This window comes from Acipenser ruthenus, chromosome 10 (genome assembly GCF_902713425.1).
Source record: "Acipenser ruthenus chromosome 10, fAciRut3.2 maternal haplotype, whole genome shotgun sequence".
Taxonomy (NCBI): Eukaryota; Metazoa; Chordata; class Actinopteri; order Acipenseriformes; family Acipenseridae; genus Acipenser; species Acipenser ruthenus.
In genome coordinates this window covers 25683383-25708970 of record NC_081198.1, presented here as the reverse complement: position 1 = coordinate 25708970, position 25588 = coordinate 25683383, and the positions used below count along the sequence as shown (strand labels likewise).

At 37.6% G+C, this 25588-nt stretch overlaps 1 protein-coding gene across 4 annotated transcripts in view; it reads left to right on the top strand.

The window, feature by feature from the left end:
* The window catches only part of ttll4 (tubulin tyrosine ligase-like family, member 4), a 60211-nt gene that overhangs the window by 15477 nt on the left and 19146 nt on the right, over positions 1-25588 (top strand). For all 4 annotated transcript variants that reach the window (XM_034003339.3, XM_034003366.3, XM_059031970.1 and 1 more), the window contains exons 5-12: positions 228-352; positions 1696-1806; positions 1921-1997; positions 2574-2768; positions 9997-10079; positions 19051-19179; positions 21659-21781; positions 21978-22076. In XM_034003339.3, the coding sequence (XP_033859230.2) occupies positions 228-352; positions 1696-1806; positions 1921-1997; positions 2574-2768; positions 9997-10079; positions 19051-19179; positions 21659-21781; positions 21978-22076 (942 nt within the window). The remainder of the gene's footprint in view (positions 1-227; positions 353-1695; positions 1807-1920; positions 1998-2573; positions 2769-9996; positions 10080-19050; positions 19180-21658; positions 21782-21977; positions 22077-25588) is intronic.

The window sequence follows — 25588 nt, the reverse complement described above, 5'->3', positions numbered from 1 at the left end:
TTGTTGTTGTAAGTGACTCTGCAGCTGTTGCATAGTTCACACACCCTAGTCTTGTATCTTGTAAAGCGCTTTGTGATGGTGGTCCACTATGAAAGGTACTATATAAAAATAAAGATTCTTATTATTAGTAGTAATTATTATTACCTTTTATATAGATATATTTTTACATGTTCTGTATTTTTGTTTAAATTACAGTAACAAACAGTAACATGTCTTAACTTGTATAGGAGCTGCATGGAAGATTCCTCCCAGGCTTGCTTGAACGACAGCAGGGTTTTGAAGCCTGCATTGGTACCAAGTTTATTCTCCATGAAGCCTCCTACAATCTACTTTAGCACTCCTGATGAAAAAGGTCAGTGCTGTGTTTGTAGTTTGTGGAAGTTAAATGTAGACGTTGAATAAAAGCTCTCGGATTGAACCTGGCGATGCAGATTCTAAATGATTTACATGAAAACCATATTCTCACCACGTTGTAAAGCATTGTAAAATCATGTGTAAATTAGGGCTGTCAGTTAAGCTTAAAATAGCAAATCGATTAACTGGGCACACAATATAATTGTTTGTATAAATATCAATGATTGTACCAGCCACATACATTTTCGCTTCATTCCTCTCCCCGCGACGTTATTATTTAAATATCATTGCAGTTAAGTAAAAGCTTGTGCACAACAATTGAATGCGAGCAGGAATTACGCGGGAAATAACATTGAATATTGTTAAATATTCATTATATAACAGTTCATTTTGAAACTCCAAAGAAGCGCAAACTATATACATTCCGTTTTCTTCAATGTGCACAATTTATTTACAGGCTGTTTGCCTGTCGTCCTGCTCTGGATACAAGGTGTACTTACAAAGCATTTTCAAAACTGATTCGCTGGTAAGATGGGACCAGCAAATCAGATGCTAGTTAACACGAGCAGGAGAAGAGGAGCACGCCCACTGCTTGTCTGGCAGAAATACTGTAACTAGCAAGGCAGGGCGTTCGGTGCAGTTTAGTTGATAAACTTAAATAATGTTATTAACTATGCACGTTACAAAAATGTAATTATTGAATCGATTGTCCAGTATTTATATTGATGTATATTATTGAAGAATGGAATCAATCGAAAAATCAATTTTCGATTTAATCGTAGCAGCATTAGTGAAAAATAAAAAACTTTTAAATTAATCTCCTCCGTTTCTATAATTGTCACTTCTTTTTAGAAAAAAAATAAAATGAATAACCTTAAATATTTAGATTTCAGGTCAGTCAGTTTGAGTTATTATCTTATTTGGTTCACAGCTGTATATTATGGCTTTCTCATTTATCTATTTATTTATTTATCTATTTATTTATTTATTTATTTATTTAAATCAGTGTTGACCAGGAAAAAATAAATAATATCACTACATCATTGTTTTAACCTGTGGCCAAATCAATTAAGTAGACCCAAGCTTTGAGGTAGTGTTTTATTGTTGTATACAGCTGTATTCTATGATAGTGTTTTGGTTTTTTTTTTTGACAGTTAATACTTATTTTGGTTCTGGACAGTTCGCCAAGTGTTTACAGTACAGGTGTAAATTCTTTGAAAACCATGCCCTACTTCTTGCACTGTAGAATACAGAAACATTTCAGAATCCCTGTCAGGATTTCTAGGTGACCTTTCTCTTTAAAAAAAATTCTAAGTGATCTACTGTCCTATCTTGGTACAGTGGCGTTGCTGCCGTTGAAACAGAGAAAGCTGCTAAGATGGAAGATGAGCTCAGTGACTCCTAATGTGGTGAGGCACACCATAGCACGTTCTCACTTTAAAGTCACACAAAGTAAGTCAATATCTGTCATCTCCCTTCAGTTGTTATTTTGGAAGTGCATGCTGGTGTTTGTTTATAACTGTTCTTGCTTTCAATGTAAAAGGTTGTATTTTATTTGAATTCCAGGAAACCATGACTGGCTGGGCTGCTGGGGACACCACATGAAATCACCAGGATTTAAGGCCATCAGGGAATATCAGAAGGTTCCCTGTTTGTTAAATGCTTAAAACCCTTTCAATTATTTGTGCATATTTGTACACATCAGTTCTATGGGTGTACACACTTATTTCAACAATAGTACAGGATAGCCATATCTTTATGATACACCAAAGTGTTATATTTGTGTAACGAGTCACAGCAATAAATCACACAGGCACACATACTGTGACAGAATATCAAACTGGTCAGAAATGAACTATTAGGAAAATGCAGATGATATAAGTAACTCTCCTACCGTTTCAACACAGCAGACCTGTATGTAAAAACTCTAGTAGTATAGAAAGGTAACTCCACTAAAAAACAATGGACTAGTAAACTAGTATTCTAATGTGATCTGTGATTTAAAGAATTTTTTTTCAGCACAAGACACTGAAACTATTTGATTCGTTATCCTCGGGTAGTCATTGTATATATGTACTTTTGTGCTGTAAAAGTTAAAACAAAATATTCGTTAACCATCCCTTGACAGGCCTTTTATGTTACTGGCATGTTTTTAATTCTTTGCACTTAAGATTCATAGTAAAATTATTCGAAAGTAATTTTCTTTTTTTCTGTTACAGCTGAATCACTTCCCAGGCTCCTTCCAGATTGGACGGAAAGATCGTCTATGGCGTAACCTCTCCAAAATGCAGGCTCGCTTTGGGAAAAGGGAGTTTAATTTCTTCCCACAGTCATATGTGCTGCCACAAGACATAAAGCTGCTGAAGAAGTCCTGGGAAGAAGCTGGAAGCAAACAGAAATGGATTGTAAAACCGGTATTGAGTTTATTTTTTGAGTATTTTATTTTAAGTTCCTTAATGCCCTTGTGCATAGGACATCCCTGAAAACAAGAAGACATACAGTGGTAGCCAAAACCAACTAGTCACTTGTCGCAAAAATGTCACAGTGCAGTAACATAAAAATGTGGTAGCTTTGCAATCCCTTTTTATCTGACTACCATTGAACCAGCAGCATTTCATCAGTCCAGCCACCAGATAGCAAAAGAGAGCAGAAAATACAGTAGTCTCCGTCTAAGAACACCCCTCGGGAAGCAAGCGAAGTTTTCTTATTGCCAAAGTGTTCTCTAAGACGGAGTTAGTCACAATACGAATCAATAAATAAATAAATACAGTATGTATTACTTGTCATGGTGCACGTTCATCAACAAATGAACTGAATAAGTAAAAGCAAAACAATAGGCACATGTATGTTAAACTATAATAATAAAGTAACAGACAAACTAATATTAATAAACAAACTGTCAAACTAAATTAACACAGCACCCCTACCCATGTTACAAAATGCAGCAGATATACAAGACATGCACATTATTTAACGGAATGGTGAAGCGACTCACCAGAACGGGAAACACCAAATTGCTCTGCGACTTGTGTCTGTTTTCAGGTTTTTTCAGGAGCTCGAACAATTTGCAACTTTGTTTAGCAAATGAAAAAACGGCGCATTTTGCAGTTTGTTTATGTGCCATTTTGTAGCAATGAGATGCACTCGTGGAAATCAGAATACAAAATAATTCAATGATATGATGACGGTTCTGGAAAGATTTAATAAACCAATCAGTGTGCCTCAAGACACTTGTGATGACAAGTCGCTTTTTTACAAAACAGTACTGTATCCATTGTGAACGAATCGCTGTCAGTGCCAAGAAGGTGTTCTTTTTAAGCGAAGTTCCTGTTTTCAGCTGGATCATTTACAATGGGGGGGAAAAAAATCAGTTTCACCCTAAGGATGTTCCCTTAGGCGAAGTGTTCTCCTAAGAGGTGTTCCTATACGCAGAGACTATGTACATTAAACTAAACAGCAGGGAGTACTGTGGACTTGGACTAAGCTTTAAAGACAATGCATTTTGTCAGCACAGCTAGTTATTCTCCGATACCAATTGATTGTTCACGCTCATTGTTGAACTAAAATCCATATAAAAGGTTGTATAAAAAGTGCTTACTAGTATAAATACCCCACAACACACTCGCAGGATATGATCATTCCAGCAAGAATCTGAAATGATCTGCTGCACCCTTATTATAATATTTTACATATGTATTTATGCTACCGGTACAGTACTTGTACACTTCCAACTATAATAAGAACATAGGAAATTTTACAAACGAGAGGAGGCCATTCGGCCCATCTTGCTCGTTTGGTTGTCAGTAGCTTATTGATCCCATAATCTCATCAAGCAGCTTCTTGAAGATCCCGGGGTGTCGGCTTCGACATTACCGGGAAGTTGGTTCCAGACCCTCACAATTCTCTGTGTAAAAAAGTGCCTCCTATTTTCTGTTCTGAATGCCCCTTTATCTAATCTCCATTTGTGACACGTGGTCCTTGTTTCTTTTTTCAGGTCGAAAAAGTCCCCTGGGTCGACATTGTCTGTCTATACCTTTTTAGGATTTTGAATGCTTGAATCAGATCACCGCGTAGTCTTCTTTGTTCAAGACTGAATAGATTAAATTCTTTGAGCCTGTCTGCATACGACATGCCTTTTAAACCTGGGATAATTCTGGTCGCTCTTCTTTGCACTCTTTCTAGAGCAGCAATATCCTTTTTGTAATGAGGTGACCAGAACTGAACACAATATTCTAGGTGAGGTCTTACTAATGCATTGTAAAGTTTTAACATTACTTCCCTTGATTTAAATTCAACACTTTTCACAACATATCCAAGCATCTTGTTGGCTACGCTGTATCAAACTATTATACAGTCCTGTTAATTTTGTATTTAATATATGCATGAAAGGTGCGAAAATGAAATTCAGAGAGTTGAACATGCACTGAAGTCCAACGATAATCGAAAGCATGACAGTTTATATAGTCTTTAGATGGCAGTGGCACAGATCTTGCTATGCAATCGGGGTGTGGAAAGTCAAAGTCATACTGTATATGTTAAGCACTTTGGTCATAACCTGTGTCCAATGAAAATACAGTAGTTCAGTGATTTATTTTTAATTTAGATATTTTTTTTTAGATTTCCAGAAAGCTTTTGACAAAGTTCTGCATAAAAGATTAATTCTCAAACTGAACGCAGTAGGGATTCAAGGAAATGCATGCACATGGATTAGGGAGTGGTTATCATGTAGAAAACAGAAAGTACTGATTAGAGGAGAAACCTCAAAATGGAGTGAGTAACCAGTGGTGTACCACTGTATTAGGTCCTCTGCTATTCCTAATCTACATTAATGATTTAGATTCTGGTATAGGAAGCAAACTTGTTAAATTTGCAGACGACACAAAAATAGGAGTAGTGGCAAACACTGTTGCAGCAGCAAAGGTCATTCAAAATGATCTAGACAGCATTCAGAACTGGGCAGACACATGGCAAATGACATTTTATAGAGAAAAGTGTAAGGTACTGCACGCAGGCAACAAAAATGTGCATTATAAATATATTATGGGAGATAGTGAAATTGAAGAAGGAATCTATGAAAAAGACCTAGGAGTTTATGTTGACTCGGAAATGTCTTCATCTAGACAATGTGGGGAAGCTATAAAAAAGGCCAATAAGATGCTCGGATATATTGTGAGAAGTGTTGAATTTAAATCAAGGGAAGTAATGTTAAAACTTTACAATGCATTAGTAAGACCCCACCTAGAATATTGTGTTCAGTTCTGGTCACCTCGTTACAAAAAGGATATTGCTGCTCTAGAAAGAGTGCAAAGAAGAGCAACCAGAATTATCCTGGGTTTAAAAGGCATGTCGTATGCAGACAGGCTAAAGAATTGAATGTGTTCAGTCTTGAACAAAGAAGACTATGTGGTGATCTGATTCAACATTCAAAATTCTAAAAGGTATTGACAGTGTCGACCCAGGGGACTTTTTTGACCTGAAAAAAGAAACACGGACCAGGGGTCACAAATGGAGATTAGATAAAGGGGCATTCAGAACACAAAATAGGAGGCACTTTTTTATACAGAGAATTGTGAGGGTCTGGAACCAACTTCCCAGTAATGTTGTTGAAGACGACACCCTGGGATCCTTCAAGAAGCTGCTTGATGAGATTATGGGGTCAATAAGCTACTAACAACCAAATGTGTCCATTGCTTCTTCGGCAGATCGGGGGTAAAAATGTAAAATGCAAGATAATGGAGGCTTCCGAAATGTAAATGCACTGCAGTTCTACAGGACAAAACAAATAAGTAAACTACAGTAGAGCCTGTCATATCTGATTTAATCGGCTCCAGGGGTCCATCGGATATGTGAGGGATTTGTTATACTACCTAGTAGTTGCTTTATTAATCTCAGGGGCATTATAAAAAAGCAATGTCAGGTAGGCATGGGAATTTCGAATAGTTTCATATTCAAGTGCACGGGGTCCAACATTCTTGTGTATTCGATTACCCAAACTCTAGCACTGCTCTTGCACTTCCAAGAATACAAGGCAAATGCCTATGTGTACTACAGGCAGACATCATAACAGTGTAAGCCGGTAAAGTTTAGCCAGGTTCACAAAGTGTACAAACAATGTCCAAGACGAGATATCTTCGTTCAGTACTCTATTTCCTTAGGCACAGGTTTCCTTTTTGTTTACCGAATTAAAATACAGAACTCAATGAAAATTGTACCAAGACACAGTTGAGCAGCAACGTCACAGCTGTAGGAACAGTTTAATAATTGATCATTTGATGTTTATCTGGGTTGATTTAGTTCTTACTAACAATATTTAATTGATGTGTTATTGTTTATTATTATTATTTTTATTTGGTTATTTAGCAGACGCCTTTATCCAAGGCGACTTAGAGACTAGGGTATGTGAACTATGCATCATCTGCAGAGTCACTTACAATTACGTCTCGCCCGAAAGCCGGAGCACAAGGAGGTTAAGTGACTTGCTCAGGGTCACACAATGAGCCAGTGGCTGAGGTGGGATTTGAACCGGGGACCTCATAGTTACAAAGCCCTTGTCTTTAACCACTGGAGTTCCTTGAAGCTTACACTTGGTCCGCTGTTTTGGAAACTCGATCTGTTGAAGTGTCCAGTACAAAAAAAACTCCTCTCCGCAGCAAAGTCTTCAATCCTACATTGGATCAAACTCGGCAACAAAGCTTTCAATTCTCGATAGAATCAACAAACAGTTGCAACAAAGTCTTCAGTCCTCTGTATAGGATCCACAACAACGCCCGTCCGCTCTGTCCTCTTCGCTGAATCTTTTAGCTACACGGGTAGCAGGGCACAGTTTCTTTTGGATACTGTGGTTTTAGGTGTACAGCAGACCCAGACTGGTTTGTCTGATAACCGTCTCTAAGTTTTACGGCAGTCCTTCAGCCAGGCCTCAGTCTCGTTGCTTGTGATTTTTGACTCGCTTGCAGCTTGCTTTCTCGTCTTGGGTCTGTTTTCAGGCGGAGTCCTGTCTTGATTCTGTTTTTAGGCAGAGTCCCGGAGTTGCAGCTTTGCTTAACAGAGTGACAGCACCTTGTTTAGCATTCGATGTGGAGTGCAAAATGATTAGTTTTGCTTAGATATTTATAGTCTTTTCACTCTGCTGAGTAGCCACTTTCATGAGATCATTTGTGTATCTTGCCTTTTTAACTCCCGACTCTTCGAGATATGTCCTTTGTCTGCTTCCTTTCGTCCAGCAGCTGCTTGTTGCAGTTGGGACTTGTTGACATCTATATATTATGTCTTCCTTGCACCAAACCGCTTGTGTTTGCAGTTTTGCGGTCTCTTCACTGTCCTTTCAGCCTCACCGAGTCCAGATGCCCCCCTCCTACACCTGGTCATATTCAGTTCAGTATTCTTGCCAGGAACCAAGGGGCCCTTTTTCTTAAGACACAGCAGTTTGCTTTTTTCTTAAGACACAGCAGTTTCATTAATTAGTCCAGTTATATCATTAATACACGTTCATGTATTCTCTTATTCAGGGAATATGTCCAACACAGCGCGTATCTCTTCCAATTTAAGCAACAATAGCATAATGCTTAATCGAAGTCAAGTTACTTTGTTTATTCAATAACCTGTAAATAATTGAAAACAAGGAACATACCTGGTTGTACTTTAATTGTCAGTGCAAATGTTGACGTTACTCCACCATTCACAGAAAGTCAACAGTAGATGTTATTATTATTAATAATAATAATAATAATAATAATAATAATAATAATAATAATAATAATAATAATAATAATATTTGTTTATTTAGCAGACGCCTTTATCCAAGGCGACTTACAGAGACTAGGGTGTGTGAACCATGCATCAGCTGCAGAGTCACTTACAATTACGTCTCACCCGAAAGACAGAGCACAAGGAGGTTAAGTGACTTGCTCAGGGTCACACAATGAGTCAGTGGCTGAGGTGGGATTCGAACCGGGGACTTCCTGGTTACAAGCCCTTTTCTTTAACCACTGGACCACACAGCCTCCTATATATGTTATATATGTTACATATTGAATTGCAGTCCAGAGTTAAAAAATAACTCCTTTCCAAGTGTCTTGCTTTTTCTTGTTAGTTACTGCATTGTTCTGCTTAGCATTTAGTATGTCTTTATAAGTCGCCCTGGATAAGGGCGTCTGCTAAGAAATAAATAATAATAATTTTCATCATAATGTGAAATTAGAAAGGGAATTTAAATGTTAAAACAAGTTTGGCTTCCTTCTTTTAGCACTTTACTATATACATTATTGTCAGCGCTTATTTATTTGACAAGAAACCCATTCATGACTTCTCCATCTTAAACGTGCACACAGGTGTACGTGTATTTACAACTACTGTAGGTTGCAAAAATACAAACACAAATGAAACCTCAGATGAAGCTCTTTTTTTTTTTATTTGCTCTCCTTACTGTTGGTGTGCGTACACATTAACACATTATTTTTACTATTGGGTAATAGATTGTCGTGTAACTCATGTTAATTCCTGCCGGATGCTCCTCATCTCCTATTTTTTCCTGTGCATGCTCTAGCACCAGAGCACCCACTGACTCGGCCTCTATGGTTCATTTATATTATATCACCAGAGCTGTTTTCATTTGGGCTGTAGCATGCTGCATTTATCCATCTCTCCAGCAAAAGCATTGCTTAACTTGATACACTACAGGCTTCGGCATATTTGAGCTGTTACCGCAATCCTGCAGTTCAGTATAAAATGACAAACTCAATGTAAGTACTGCGCTTCTGGTATTCATGAGCTTCAGAGTGTGACACCTGCTGGTGAAACACTATTTCAGTAGTTATCTTTGACAAATCAGTTTCTAGTCTGATAACATCTTGTAGCATGCAGAAAATGCAGGACAGGTTAATTCAACTGCATATAGCATTGACGTCAGTTTTATTGCATATTTTACCATTTTTATAGCTGGCTTCGGCTACCACTGTATTTCACCATTCCAGTATATGGTTAACATAAATAAGTGAACGGATAATTGGACTTGGGCATGCTACTGGGGTTAAGCAATGGGACATGCATGACAAAAAACGTTTTTCTAAATTATTTGCAGGTCCTATCCCTCCATACAGTATCAGTCATAGATTTTTATTAAGCAGACGACACAGCTGCATGAAGACAGATCCAATATATAAAAGCCTAGGGTTTAAAGATTACAACAATCATTTGTTTTAGATATTACAGTATGTTTGAATGTTAACATGCGTTTTATATTGTGCAAAGCAATTAAATCAAAAGGTTAGGTGATGTACACACTTTTTTTTTTTTTTTTTTTTTTAATTAGCATAACCAATATTAAAATATTATGATTCTTGATATCCTTTTACATGATTATACATTTTTTGGTTAACATGCTGTTGTAGCAATAATAGGCTGCCATCTCAACCAAGCCCATATAAAGTGTCCCAATTCTTGAGTGAGTTGTGGTATATAGTTTTTTGTATTGAACAACAATATAGGGATTGGTGTGCTGTTGCGATTGCTTTTACTAGATGAGCATTCCTCACTTCACAATTGGCATTTGAAAGAATTATTTGTTTGATAAAGATATATTGTATTTGATTTTCTAACCGTGACAGATTTACTTGGAATGTAATTATAGTTTTTATTTTGTAGCCAGCATCAGCCAGAGGGATCGGGATCCAGGTTATTCACAAGTGGAACCAGCTGCCAAGGAGGAGACCTCTTCTCGTGCAAAAGTAGGCAGTGTGACATCTGACATACTGCACGTATCTCCAACTAGTGAATCTGAACAGCGTGATCAGCAGGAATACAAAATGACAAAACATCACATTGGAATAGCATTTAGTTTCACTAGCTTACATATACACTCAGTCACTGTAGAATTGTTTTTATGAAAATCATGGTGAGAATTTTTTTTTTTTCAACAGTTCTACTTTAATAACATCTGATCAGTTTAGAAATAGTTTTTCATAACCGTTCTCTGTGCACTTTTAGAACATTTAAGTCTATTAATCTGTTTTATTAACATTGTGTCGAACATTTATTGTATAGATAGGACTTCTGGAACATACAGTGGTTGCCATGGCAGTTTAGTTAACCTGTCCTGCATCTTCTGCACACTGGAGACCAGTTATCTGACTAAAAACTGGTTTGTCACAGATTACTACTGAAATACAGTGTTGTACCAGCAGGTGTCACACTCTGAAAATAGGTCACTGTAGAAGGCTGTCTTCAAAAACAAAATACTACACGTTAGAATTTGATCATACAGGAAACTTAACTATATCAAACAGAATACAGTACAGTAAATTTGGACCAATAAACAACCTTCAACGTAAAATTTTCCAAATCCTGACTTTAATCAAAAACATTCAAATAGCATAATATTTCAGATTGTTTGTGGCATGAGATATGTTCAGTATACTGTAGCTTCTAATGCTTTATTGTTCCGATCAGTAAAATAATAATAAATATTTGTACTTCTACTGTAATCAAAGAGAATTGGACTTTGCTAAAACCGTATTTTTAGGTCTTTATTATTTTATTATTATTATTATTATTATTATTATTATTATTATTATTACTACATAAGAACATAAGAAAGTTTACAAACGAGAGGAGGCCATTCAGCCCATCTTCCTCATTTGGTTGTTAGTAGCTTATTGATCCCAGAATCTCATCAAGCAGCTTCTTGAAGGATCCCAGGGTGTCAACTTCAACAACATTACTGGGGAGTTGGTTCCAGACCCTCACAATTCTCAGTGTAAAAAAGTGCCTCCTATTTTCTGTTCTGAATGCCCCTTTATCTAATCTCCATTTGTGACCCCTGGTCCTTGTTTCTTTTTTCAGGTCAAAGAAGTCCCCTGGGTCGACATTGTCTATACCTTTTAGGATTTTGAATGTTTGAATCAGATCGCCGCGTAGTCTTCTTTGTTCAAGACTGAATAGATTCAATTCTTTTAGCCTGTCTGCATACGACATGCCTTTTAAACCCAGGATAATTCTGGTTGCTCTTCTTTGCACTCTTTCTAGAGCAGCAATATCCTTTTTTGTAACGAGGTGACCAGAACTGAACACAATATTCTAGGTGGGGTCTTACTAATGCATTGTAAAGTTTTAACATTACTTCCCTTGATTTAATTTCAACACTTCTTACAATATATCCAAGCATCTTATTGGCCTTTTTTATAGCTTCCCCACATTGTCTAGATGAAGACATTTCTGAGTCAACATAAACTCCTAGGTCTTTTTCATAGTTCCCTTCTTCAATTTCACTATCTCCCATATGATATTTATAATGCACATTTCTATTTCCTGCATACAATACTTTACACTTTTCTCTATTAAATTTCATTTGCCATGTGTCTGCCCAGTTCTGAATGCTGTCTAGATCATTTTGAATGACCTTTGCTGCTGCAACAGTGTTTTCCACTCCTCCTATTTTTGTGTCGTATGCAAATTTAACGAGTTTGCTTACTATACCAGAATCTAAAACATTAATGTAGATTAGGAATAGCAGAGGACCTAATACTGATCCCTATGGTACACCACTGGTTACCTCACTCCATTTTGAGGTTTCTCCTCTAATCAGTACTTTCTGTTTTCTACCTGTTAACCACTCCCTAATCTATGTGCATGCATTTCCTTGAAGCTCTACTGCGTTCAGTTTGAGAATTAATCTTTTATGCGGGACTTTGTCAAAAGCTTTCTGGAAATCTAAATAAACCATGTTGTATGCTTTGCAATTATCCATTTTCAATGTTGCATCCTCAAAAAAGTCAAGCAGGTTATTTAGACACGATCTCCCTTTCCTAAAACCATGCTGACTGTCTCCCAGGATATTGTTACCATATAGGTAATTTTCCATTTTGGATCTTATTATAGTTTTCATGCATGTTGTCCGTGTCCTCCTTTGTAAAAACCTGTGAAAAATAATCATTTAATATATTTTTTTTTTTCTTCATCTATGATTTTGCCATTTGTGTCTCTTAGACATTTAACCTCCTCTTTGAATGTTCTCTTGCTGTTATAATATTGGAAAAACATTTTGGAATTGGTTTTAGCCCCCTTAGCAATATTGATTTCTATCTCTCTCTTGGCCTTTCTAACTTCCTTTTTGACTTGTGTTTGCAGTTCCAAGTACTCTTTCTGTGTACTTTGTTTTTGGTCCCTTTTAAATGCTCTGTAAAGTGCCTTTTTTCGCTGAATATTTTTTTTTTAATTGATCTATTAAATCATTTTTGGCCATTTTGTTTTAGATTTAGATTTGTCTACTTTTGGGATGCAATTGTTTTGTGCATCTAATACTACATTTTTAAAAAACAGCCATCCTTTTTCTGTGGATGTTCTATACTCCAATCTACTTCTGTTAGTCTCTGTTTCGTACCTTCATAGTTTGCTTTTCTAAAATTGTAAACCTTAGCTTTAGTCATTACTTTTGGGGTTTTAAAAAATACTTCAAATGAGACCATGTTGTGGTCTGAGTTTGCCAATGGCTCTCTGACCTCTGTTTTAGTTATTCTGTCCTCATTATTTGAAAAGACTAAATTAAGGCATGCCTCCCTTCTAGTCGGTGCCTTGACAAATTTGCATTAGGAAGCAGTCATTTGTCATTTCCACCATTTCAATTTCGTCCGTCGTGCCCCCCATCGGGTTTTCCCATTTTATATGGGGGAAGTTGAAATCCCCCATTAGTATGGCTTCTCCTTTTCTACATGCATTTTGAATGTCATTGTATAACAGATTATTTTGCTCAGCGTCTGAATTTGGCGGTCTATAGCATGCTCCTATTATTATGCCCTTTGAATTTGTGTCCATTATTCTGACCCATATTGATTCTGCATTGTTTTCTTTGTCCTGATTTAACACCTGGGCTTCAAGACTATTTCTTATGTATAGCACTACCCCGCCGCCTCTTCTGTCCTGCCTGTCTTTCCTATACAGTGTGTACCCACTAATATTATATTCGTCTCCATCACTCTCAGACAACCAAGTTTCTGTAACACCTATCACATCGTAGTTACTTGTTAGTGCAGTAGCTTCAAGTTCTAACATTTTGTTTCTGACTTCTAGCATTAAGATAAATACATTTTAATAGTTGTCTTACCTGAGTTGTTGCCCTTGTTTTGATGTGGTCTCCCTTCTGTTTTTTTGTTTTCTCCCCCCTTCCTTTCTAGTTTTTAAATGCTTCTGGACCTCCTCAAGGATTCTTTCTCCAAGTAGATTGGTTCCCTTTCTGTTTAAGTGCAGTCCGTCCCACCTATATAGATAGTCCTTGTTGTAGAATGTGCTCCAATGTTCAAGAAAGGTGAAGCCTTCCTGTGTGCACCATGATTTCAGCCATGCATTTTGATTTTGTATTTCCATCTGTCCATATGGTCCTTTGCAAGGCGCCGGCAGTATCCCAGAAAATACCACAGTTTTGGTCTTGTCTTTTAATTTCCTTCCTAGCTCTCTGAATTTGTTTTGCAGGGATCTTGGTCTGCCTCTCCCAATGTTGTTTGTACCGATGTGCATGACTACTACCGGGTCGTCTCCTGTTCGTTCTAGGAGCCTGTCCACGTTCTCAGTGATGTGCTTGACAGAGGCTCCTGGAAGGCAGCACACTGTTGTAGTAAGGGGGTCCAAACTGCGAACTGAACTTGCTGTGTTTCTCAATATGGAGTCCCCAACAATCATGACCTCCCTTCTTTTTGCTGCCTGGCCAGCACTGTTTACAGGGTCCTGGATTTTGTTTCTTTCATTCTCTTGATGTTGGTTTTGGTCATCTAAATGTTGAAGTGGCTCAAATGTGTTGGATGTCTGGATTTCGGGTGGTTGTGTTTGACGAAGTTTCTTTTTTTCCCTGCTTCTGCCTATCTGAACCCAGCTGTTTTGACTCTCTTCCATCTCCCTGGTGGCTTTCAGTCTGCTAGGGGTGCAGACTTACATGAATTGTGGGTGTGTCAGCTCCTCAAGCTCCTGTTGCTGTCTCATTTCCTCCAGCTCCTTTTCTAGCAGGCTTAATCGCTGAAGCAAGTCCTGGATCGTGAGGCGCTTTACACACACTTGGTTGAGTTCTGCTGGGTTTTCTCGGGTTTCCCACATCATGCAGTTGTCACAGATTACTGGCTTGAAGACCTTTTTTTTTTTTTTTAAATTTTTTTTTGGAAGTTTAGTTTAGCTTATGCAGCTGTCAACCTGCTTGCAAACTGCTTCTAACTGCGTTGTACTTGTCCACGACTGTACTTCTTCCATGATGTCGCTTCCACACGCTGTCGTTGGGAAGACTGTCTGCCTGTTTCAGTATTATTATTATTATTATTATTATTATTATTATTATATTATTAATAATAATAATAATAAATTATAATAATAATTATAAATAAAAATAATGTATTTATTATTATTATTATTATTATTATTATTACTACTACTAAATATAGGCTGATACATTTTTCAGTGAAGGCATCTCTGTCACATGTAATACTTATCACTAGGGATCTACCTAGTTTTGCAATTTTGCGGATTTCACAAAATTCAGGAAATTGAGAGGGCACCACGAAATTCACCACCTTAAGAGGCCAATGCATACTGAACTAGTACGGAGGTAAAAAAAATAAAATAAACCTATTGATTTAAATTAACGAAGTATTGCACACATCAAGAGTCGCAAACTACGTATCTTAATTATGTAGATGAGCTTTTATTTATTTATTTTTTTTATCCCTTTGCTGTCCGGTGTGCATTGGCCCTTTAGGCAAATAAATAAAAAAAACAACAAAAATAAAAACTCCAACGCGGTTAATTTCTTGTTTACTGTTCACATGACAACAATGTTTAAATCAGCCTATCAGTGCGTCTGTACTGGCTTGTCTGTACAGTAGGAGGAGGGACAAAGTCAGTGTTGCATTGATTTAGGTTTAAGTTGGTAAAATCTCGTTTTCAGCATTGTTAAATACCAAAAATGGATGACAAATCAAAAAAAGCAAAGTATATTTCGGCTGAGGATTGTGTCAAGAAATTTCCCAAAGAAACTTCACATGCAGATGGAGGTAAATAGTTTTGCACATCTTGCAATGTGAGTTTGGATTTTTTCTGAAAAAATATGATCAATCACCATTTAGCTTCAGAATCACATATGTAATGACTACTACAGAGGCTGCTAAACAGAATGTAAAACAAACAACTTTCAGAAACTGGAAAGCCAGCGCAGACAAAGTATTCCTGTCAGTTATGGGATCAATAAGCTACTAACAACCAAACGAGAAAGATGGGCCGAATGGCCTCCTCTCGTTTGTAACCTTTCTTATGATCTTAGGGGTGATGCGCTATGTATTGTCACCTTTGAGGAGGCTCATGAACAGGATATAGCGTTCCCATCTGATGATGCAGCTTTTCTTATTGGAAGAGCTTATGCCCCTGGTACAGCGGGCTACTGCATTTTTGCAGCCTACAGTACAGTGACACTCCAAGCCCCAATTTCACACGAAACTGCCGCGGCAGGTGGCTTCCACTTCTCGTGGACCCATCTGGAAACAGCCCGCACCCACGGAGGCAGGCGTACTTTCAATCACCCTGTGCCTAGGCAACAGACGCAGGCTGCGCCTCGGGTGAAGCAACACCACAGAACCCTGGGTGCTCACTACTTTTCAAACTGGTTACACTACTGGTTACACTACTGTTCAAACTGGTTACATTGCTATTTTAAACTGGTCACAGACCCACAAGCTGCCGCTCAGGTGACCTCAGGAGGTAGCAGCTGTGCTGCGAAAGCGGGCCGTTTACATGGTAAACCCTTTCAAAAAGAACCATGGTTATGATAATAACACTTTCAGTACTTCTACCACAAGATGGACAAAACGCTCTTAAGAGGCCCGTGTAAGCGGCTGTTGCCATATTTTACTAATTGCAAAGTATGCCATTTTTATTTATTTACATTTATGAGGTGAGAAAACTAACAAGGCAATAGGGCAGAGCACCCAGTAAAAACAAAAAAATCAATTGAAATGGGTGTTTGGATTTTTTTTAAATAAATTTAGTCTTTGCCAAATGTTTTTATTATTTTCTCCCAATTTGGAATGGCCAATTATTATTTGAAGCTCAGATCACCGCTACCACCCCTGCGCTGACTCGGGAGGGCAAAGACGAACGCATGCTGTCCTCCGAAGCGTGTGCCGTCAGCCGACCGCTTTTTTCACACTGCGCACTCACCATGCAGTCAGCCAAGAGCTACAGCGTCGGAGGACAACGCAGCTCTCAGGCAGCTTACAGGCAAGCCCGCAGGCGCCCTGCCAGACTACAGGGGTTGTTGGTGCGCGGTGAGCCGAGGACACCCTGGCCGACCTAAACCTCCCTCCCCCCGGGCGACGCTTGGCCAATTGTGCGCCGCCCCCTGGGCACTCCCGTCCACGGTCGGCAATGGAATCGCCTGGACTCGAACTCGCGACGTCCAGCCTATAGAGCACATCCTGCACTCCACGCGGAGTGCCATTACTGGATGCGCCACTCGGGAACCCCCGGGTGTTTGTATTTTAAGTATAAATTCTAAACTGTAGGTTTTTAGTGCTGGAACCTAAAATTTAATTTAAACTGAGCCTCTTTTTATTTATTTACATTTTTATAGCGGTTTTTACACACAGTATCTCAAAGCAGAAACATAGCAGAAAAACAACACCCAACTACCACAATCCTACCATTTAAAAAACAGATTTTATATATATATATATATATATATAATATACAACTCTGGAAAAAATTAAGAGACCACTGCAAAATTATCAGTTTCTCTGGTTTTACTATTTATAGATATGTGTTTGGGTAAAATGAACATTTTTGTTTTATTCTATAAACTACTGACAACATTTCTCCCAAATTCCAAATAAAAATATTGTCATTTAGAGCATTTATTTGCGTAAAATGACAATTGGTCAAAATAACAAAAAAGATGCAGTGTTGTCAGACCTCGAATAATGCAAAGAAAATAAGTTCATATTCATGTTTAAACAACACAATACTAATGTTTTAACTTAGGAAGAGTTCAGAAATCAATATTTGGTGGAATAACCCTGATTTTCAAGCACAGCTTTCATGCGTCTTGGCATGCTCTCCACCAGTCTTTCACATTGATGTTGGGTGACTTTATGCCACTGGCGCAAAAATTCAAGCAGCTTGGCTTTGTTTGATGGCTTGTGACCATCCATCTTCCTCTTGATCACATTCCAGAGGTTTTCGATGGGGTTCAGGTCTGGAGATTGGGCTGGCCATGACAGGGTCTTGATCTGGTGGTCCTCCATCCACACCTTGATTGACCTGGCTGTTTGTTTTGGCATGGATCATTTCCTGCTGGAAAAACCAATCCTCAGAGTTGGGGAACATTGTCAGAGCAGAAGGAAGCAAGTTTTTTTCCAGGACAACCTTGTACTTGGCTTGATTCATGCCAAAGCTGCCCGATTCCAGCCTTGCTGAAGCACCCCCAGATCATCACCGATCCTCCACCACATTTCATAGTGGGTGCGAGACACTGTGGCTTGTAGGCCTCTCCAGGTCTCCGTCTAATCATTAGACGACCAGGTGTTGGGCAAAGCTGAAAATTTGACTCATCTGGGGGTGCTTCAGCAAGGCTGGAATCGGGCAGATTTGTCTTTGTGAAGGACGCATGAATCAAGCCAAGTACAAGGTTGTCCTGGAAGAAAACTTGCTTCCTTCTGCTCTGACAATGTTCCCCAACTCTGAGGATTGGTTTTTCCAGCAGGACAGTGCTCCATGCCACACAACCAGGTCAATCAAGGTGTGGATGGAGTACCACCAGATCAAGACCCTGTCATGGCCAGCCCAATCTCCAGACCTGAACCCCATGGAAAACCTCTGGAATGTGATCAAGAGGAAGATGGATGGTCACAAGCCATCAAACAAAGCCGAGCTGCTTGAATTTTTGCGCCAGGAGTGGCATAAAGTCACCCAACATCAATGTGAAAGACTGGTGGAGAGCATGCCAAGACACATGAAAGCTGTGCTTGAAGATCAGGGTTATTCCACCAAATATTGATTTCTGAACTCTTCCTAAGTTAAAACATTAGTATTGTGTTGTTTAAAAATGAATATGAACTTATTTTCTTTGCATTATTCGAGGTCTGACAACACTGCATCTTTTTTGTTATTTTGACCAGTTGTCATTTTCTGCAAATAAATGCTCTAAATGACAATATTTTTATTTGGAATTTGGGAGAAATGTTGTCAGTAGTTTATAGAATAAAACAAAAATGTTCATTTTACCCAAACACATATCTATAAATAGTAAAACCAGAGAAACTGATAATTTTGCAGTGGTCTCTTAATTTTTTCAAGAGCTGTATATACATATATATATAATATAATATAATTATACACACACATATATACTGATGCATAATGAAAACGCAGCAGTCTTAAGTTTTACATCAATAGCTCATTGGGCACATACATAATGTTATTTACATTTTAAATAGTAATTTAAAATAGTAACTTTGTCTTGACCATCTGCTGTGTTGCCAAAACATTCTTTAACAGATGTTTGGAAATATAACCAATTTTTCTGGCTAAATGCTTGTATTTAACATGTTTTCTTGAATGATCTTATATTCAGCGTAGGGGGCTAATACATTTGCATGCAACTGTAGCTCTAATCTTGTATCTGCATTTGTGGCATGGGGAGAGTATGTTAGTGACATGCCTGTTTTTGTGTTACAGATATCTTAATAAACCCTACCTCATCAATGGATGCAAATTTGACCTCAGGATATATGTTTACGTCACATCTTACGATCCTCTGCGAATCTACATGTTTACAGATGGCTTGGTCCGTTTTGCCAGTTGCAAGTATGTATTTCAGAAGTCTGTTTTGAATCCACTTGTTTAAATTACTTTTAGTAGCTGGTTTCTATTCAGCTCAGTATGCATTTGACAAGTGCGGATGCATCCATGAGAAGTCAAGAGCTGGTTGCATTGTTGAATTCTACTTTATATAATTTGTGCATTTATCAGAAACTGAAAAGAAAAAATCTGAATTGTGCTCTGTTTCATAAATCCCTATCTGAAATATACATCATTAAGAAACAAAAATATTTAGAATAGTTCATACATTCTATGTGAAATGTTTATTTTCATAAAGCAAGAGTTGCAGCTATTGCTAACACTGACGGAGCAAGGATCCTTCATCTTATAGCAGGCTTCCTGTTTGAAGCACATCATTTTGTGAGGGTCGCAAACTGTAATGCAGATCGAAGAAATCAGAACCTACAAATTATTTCCAGAATAGAATTCTAGACCTCAGAAATCAGATTCTTCAGTTGTCACCTGTGATGGAGGACTCATCCCTAATTGTACCCAACAGACCCATTAGGGTTACCTTTCATTCTTGTTCCTTGATTACTTTACAAGATCAAATAGATCTAGTCATGCTTATTAGACCTACTACATGTATTGCTGATCCATTTCCTACTAAGCTGTTAAATTAAGTATTTTGTGCAACTAATACTCACATTTTAAATGTTATAAATAATTCACTTTCTTCTGGGTTAGTTCCTTCAGCTCTTGAGGTAGCTGTGGTAAAGCCTCTGCTTAACAAAACTAACTTGGACCCAACAGTCCTTAATAACTACAGGCCCATTTCCAATCTTCCATTTCTAGCGAAGGTTCTAGAAAGAATTGTGGCTAATCAGCTGCACACATTTCTATCACTGAGCAGTGTTTTTGAAAAATGTCAGTCTGGATTTTGCTTTGCACATAGCACTGAGATAGCCCTTGTCAGACTATTACATGACTTGTTGATTAGGTCTGACACTCCGTCAGTTTTAATTCTGTTGGATTTAAGTGTCGTCTTTTGATACTGTGGACCACTGTTTTATTGAATTGCATCCAAAGTTTGGTAGGATTGTCTGGAGTTGTTTTATCTTGGTTTAGGTCTTATCTTTCTAGGTTTCAATTTGTCTCAATTGGGGAGGAGAAATCACCATTGTCTGAAGTAGTCTGTGGTGTCCCGCAGGGCTCTGTTTTAGGGTGTTTTAGTATTTCCATATATATGCTTCCTTTGGGAGATATTATCTGCGGACATGTAGTATTTCCACTTGCAGATGATACTATATTTGTCTTTTAAAGCCAGGTGATGCTTCTATTGGGCCTGTTATAGTTTCTTGTCTTGTCGACGTCGTGTTAGATGTCTCCTGAATTTTTTAATGTTGGATAAAACTGAGATTATGCTACTGGGGAACAGAACCACCTGAACAATGCTGATTGGCTTGGGCTGGACATTAGCAGTCTCCCTTCAGAATTAAAACTAGAAATAAGAAATGTGGGTGTCATATTTGACCCTTTTCTTTCCTTTTGAGACTCGTATTAGGAACATTAGTAAAACATATTTTTATCATCTGAGAAATATTGCTAAACTCAGACTAGGGGTGTAAATCGTTTAGAGTTTAAACGTTAGTAAAGTGTCAAGCGTTTTTAATTTTGCTTAATTGTTTAAACTTTTTCAAAAATGTGCAGGTCAGATAGTAAGAAGCGGGTGTCTGGAACTTACGGCTACTTTTTTTAATACTTCCTACCTGACACGTGGCATCATTGTCATTGGATATTCACCTCCCAATGTCCAGCATGCTTTTGCTCACGTGACTAGTCTGTGTCTACTAAAAAGTAAGACTTACGATTTAAAAGCCTATTTAGTGGTTTCACAGAAAAAAAAACCTAAATTAAACCAATTTTACTATTAACGTGTTTCTCAGTTGTGACTGAGATAAACAAATGGATTAACAGGTATCAGTTGCATTTAAGGAGAGTAGAAAAGCCAATGTAAAATACCTGTTTACAGACATATATGCGGTAATTTATAGAAAGCTATTTTAAAATGTTCAGACCCCTTGCAGGTAATGCACTTCCCCCAAGATGGCAGACTTCCTCTTTTCTCCTGCTGTCAATACCGCACATCGAGGGGGACGCTAGATTAAAAACACATTTTTATAAATTTGCTTTTTTAACCTAAGCATTTATTATTTTATGTATGTATTTATTTAAGATTTTATCTTAGTTTTTTCTAATTTTACAATTAAACTATTTTTAATTTAATTCCAATTTTATAACATTTTTGTATTAGACTGTATTTCATTTAATGGTTTAATTGTTTTATTTAGTGCTTTTGGATCCTTCGGAAATGTGGATTGTATTTTAACTAGTGGTACTTTTATTTTGCACCTTTAAAAACCAATCTGTCGATTTTTGAAAACATCAATGTATACAATGTATGCTTTAATTCAAAGAATTTGGTTGTTTTTTGGACTTTTATTTATTGGGTTTCTTTTTATAGGTACTCCACTTCAATGAGAAGCCTGAGCAACAAGTTTATGCACTTAACCAACTACAGTGTGAATAAGAAGAATTCAGAATACAAACCAAACAGTGATGAGAAAGCCTGTCAGGGTCATAAATGGTGAGAAAGGGACCCATCTCTGAATAATATATCTAAAAAAAATTTGAACGCAGCTTTGGGTCTTAATGGTCTGAGGGTTTGTGCACAGGTTACTAAATTAACTGTTTGTTTGTTTTCACTGTGTCCTAAAATGAAATACTGTTGAGGCCATTTACTGTATCCATTCATTTATTCATTCATTTGTTTGTGCATTTAGGGCTTTGAAAGCACTGTGGAATTATCTCAGCCAAAAGGGAGTCAGCACAAATGCGATATGGGAGAAAATAAAGGACATTGTGATTAAAACCATCATTGCGTAAGTAAAGACACGGGCTACTTTGCAATTCTGAATGTAATATGAGATGTTATTAAAGTTGGGGTTATAGTGGAGGCGGTGTGAACATTGAAAACAATAAATCACACAATTCTGTTAACTAGCTAGCGCCCCAGTTTATTCTGTGCTACCTGAGCTTTACAGAGATTCTGGCATGGAGCATAGAAATAATCCCTTAGGAAGACCAGAAAGGATTTAAACCACTCAGGGGGTGGGTGGAAACCTTAATCAGGTTCTAGTTAGGGCTATAGGTGGAAGTCACATAGAATCAAAATGTAAATGCCTGTGTCTAAATGTCAGAACCATCACAAATACATTGTAGAACTAGAAGCACACGATCCACCGCCTAAAATGATATTCATGCTGGCTAATTTTATTAAATTAGTATTAATTTTATGGTATTATCATTCAGTCCAGTTTTTGTCCTATTATCGCACTGTAAGATATATTCCATAATAGCTATACATATGCAGCAAAAAAGTGTATTCCTTTTGTTATGATGTGGTGAAAAATATGTACCCATATTGGGGGTTCAGGTATAGAGAGGATCTACGCTTTTAGGAAAAAAGGCATGATTGGACATCAGCTGAGCCCTTGTCTGCTAATATACAAATGCTTGAAAGTGCAGAGTGGTGCTGTATTAACACCAGCAGAATACGGTAACCACTGTCTCATGCAACAGTTGTGATGGTGACCAAATGTGTGTGAGTACTGTTCTAAATTTCTTGACTGCAACTGTTCATGTTAAGCAAAATTTTTACACAATAACAGTGGACAACTAGAATAAAAACACACTTAAGGTTTGTGTGTTATATATATGATTAACCAAATGCCCTGAAAACAAAGAAAATACTTTTAATGAAGGGCTGTAATGCAGCAAAAAGCTCAATAATTAAACAAAAAGGAAGTGAAAAGGTTACCGTAACAAGCTGAAAAAAGTGTTCCTTGTGAACTCAATAAACCAACGTTCTCTTTTGCCAGTCAAATCGTAGAGTGCCTAAATAACGTAGAGTGCCTAAATCTTTAGCTTTGGTACTTGTTTTGTACATTGTTTACCATCAGTAGTTTAAGGATGATTTAATTGCGCAGCAGATTGCCTAGTTAGATGATGATCTGATAATATGGCTTAAGCCAAATAACTAGGCACTGTAATTAAGACGTTACCATTATGAAAAACGGTAATGTAGCGTGAGTTTTGTACAAAAGCAGGGTCAGTTGTTGCAGGGAAAACCAAAATATATTTCTCAGACTGACCATTTTAAGGTGAAAGCAGAATGCGTAGAAATAATTGGGACTAATTTGGAAGTGTACTGTTGAGAAAAAATAATATTAATTTGGGAAGTTAATAAATGTACTGCAACTTACTTGATTGTCTTTATAAAAATATGACTGTGCTTTCTGTGGTGTATTTAATACCGTAAATAGCAGAACAAACTCTTTGCAATTTAAACTTGTTTTTACTGAAAAATAAACGGTAACGTGTAATCATAAGAGCTGTCTGTGTTACATGCTGTCAGATCAGGACTTCACTAACGCTGAGCATGGCAGCTGCAGCATGCTGTTTCCATATTACAATTAAAGGTGCAGTCACCAATTCCACTCACATTTTCAGACAGTCTTGTATTGCAGGGGCCTTGATGCTCAAAGTACATTTTTCTTGCTGATCTTGCCTTGCTGTGAGCAGTGCTGGAGTAAAGCTCCTTCGTTGCACTAATGGAGTACTTTCAGACTACAAGCAGACCATTTCTAGTCTAGCACATGCTTAAACCATGCATAAATGCGACAGAATGCACCATTTTTCGAAAATGTCCCAGTGGAAGGGGACACACTCCCCCCCTTGGCGCTATGCGCCTTGATTTTAAATCGGTGCACCCTACTGATAACAACGGCTTAAAGTGAGTCAATTTGGGTAGAGCTGTAGGTAAAAGCACTACATCTGAAGCAGACTTGGGTTTGTGAAGATGAATCTTCCAGCAGCAGTGACAGTGAGGAGGATGCCAGGACTGAGTGCGGGAAGAGGGTGCAGGAGATCATCTTGAGATCACAATAAATGGTTACATATACAGTAAAAGCTGTCTGTGTTGCATGCTCTCAGACCAGGACTTAAACCAATTATTTCCATGTCTGATGCAGAGACTAATGCATGCCTGTCTCATCTAGAATTGATTATTGTAATGCACTTTTTTCTGGTGTCCCAAAACGTGTGGTATCCTGCTTGCAGCTTGCAGAATGTCGATTTTAAGATTTTGCTGTTAACTTACAAGGCCCTGAATGGATTAGTACCTAGTTATTTGCAGGAGTTACTGACCCCGTATCTTCCAAACTGCACTCTGAGATTACAGGATGTGGGGCTGCTGGTTATTCCTAGGGTAAACAAAAGCAACACGGGAGGGCTTTTTCTTGTAGTGCTCCAAAGTTATGGAATGCTCTGCCTTAGTTTGTCAGGGAAGCTGGGACTGTTACAGTTCAAGTCAAGACTGAAAACGCACTTGTATAAAATGGCTTTCTTATCTTAGTAGGTTTTAATGTAACTTTAAAATTGCTGCTTTTGTATTATATGTGTAAACTGGTTTTATATGAGGTAAACCAGATTTTCACCTCTGAACATTTTACGCGCATGTAACAAACACACTAAATCTCACGGCAGTCCAGTTGCGCGTGGGGCCCCCTTAACAGTGGGGGCTCTAGGCAGTCGTCTCGCTCACCTTGCCTTAAGGCAAGTGAATAAATAAGACCATGATAGATTTCCTCCCCTATTTTCACAGTATTGAATATTGATCCGATTTCTTAGAGTATAAATTGCTTTGTGAAATATTACCATTTACAAAAAATAGTCCAGTAATAGATTAGTGTTTTTTTTTTTTTTCTGTCTTTCAATATGGTAGCAATAAAGTGATCTATCATAATATTATGATTTAAAAGCATTTTATGTTGACGTTAACCTTGTCTCGTTTTGTTTTATGTTCTACTAAGAAAACATCATCCAAATACTGAAGGAGAAATGTTCTGATTGATTTAATGAGCAAGTTACAGAATCTTGTTTTAAAAAAGAACACAATTTGACAAATTACATTTTAAGTAAGTGCTTTCTTTCGACAGTACAATATAGTCCCTTATTAAACCACAACCCTTAAGTCTTTTAATAGGCACAGCCTATATTTGACCCTATTGCATTTATTTTGTATTGTAATTGGTCATTTTCATGTTCTCAGTTTTGGTCTTTGTGCCTTCATGACTAGGGTAAACACATAATTTTAAATACAATAATACCAGCAGCCTAAATTTAAGCATGTCCTATATATACTAATCTCTTTCCAGGGATTTTAATAATAATAATAATAATAATAATAATAAAAAAAAAACATGCAAGCCTGATCATGCAGTCAAACCCCTGGATTTTAGATTACCCCACTCCCTTACCGAAGAGTTTACCTTATTTATCTCTTTCACTATACTAAGAGAACAGTGTTACTGAGCCGGACATTCTCGGTTAA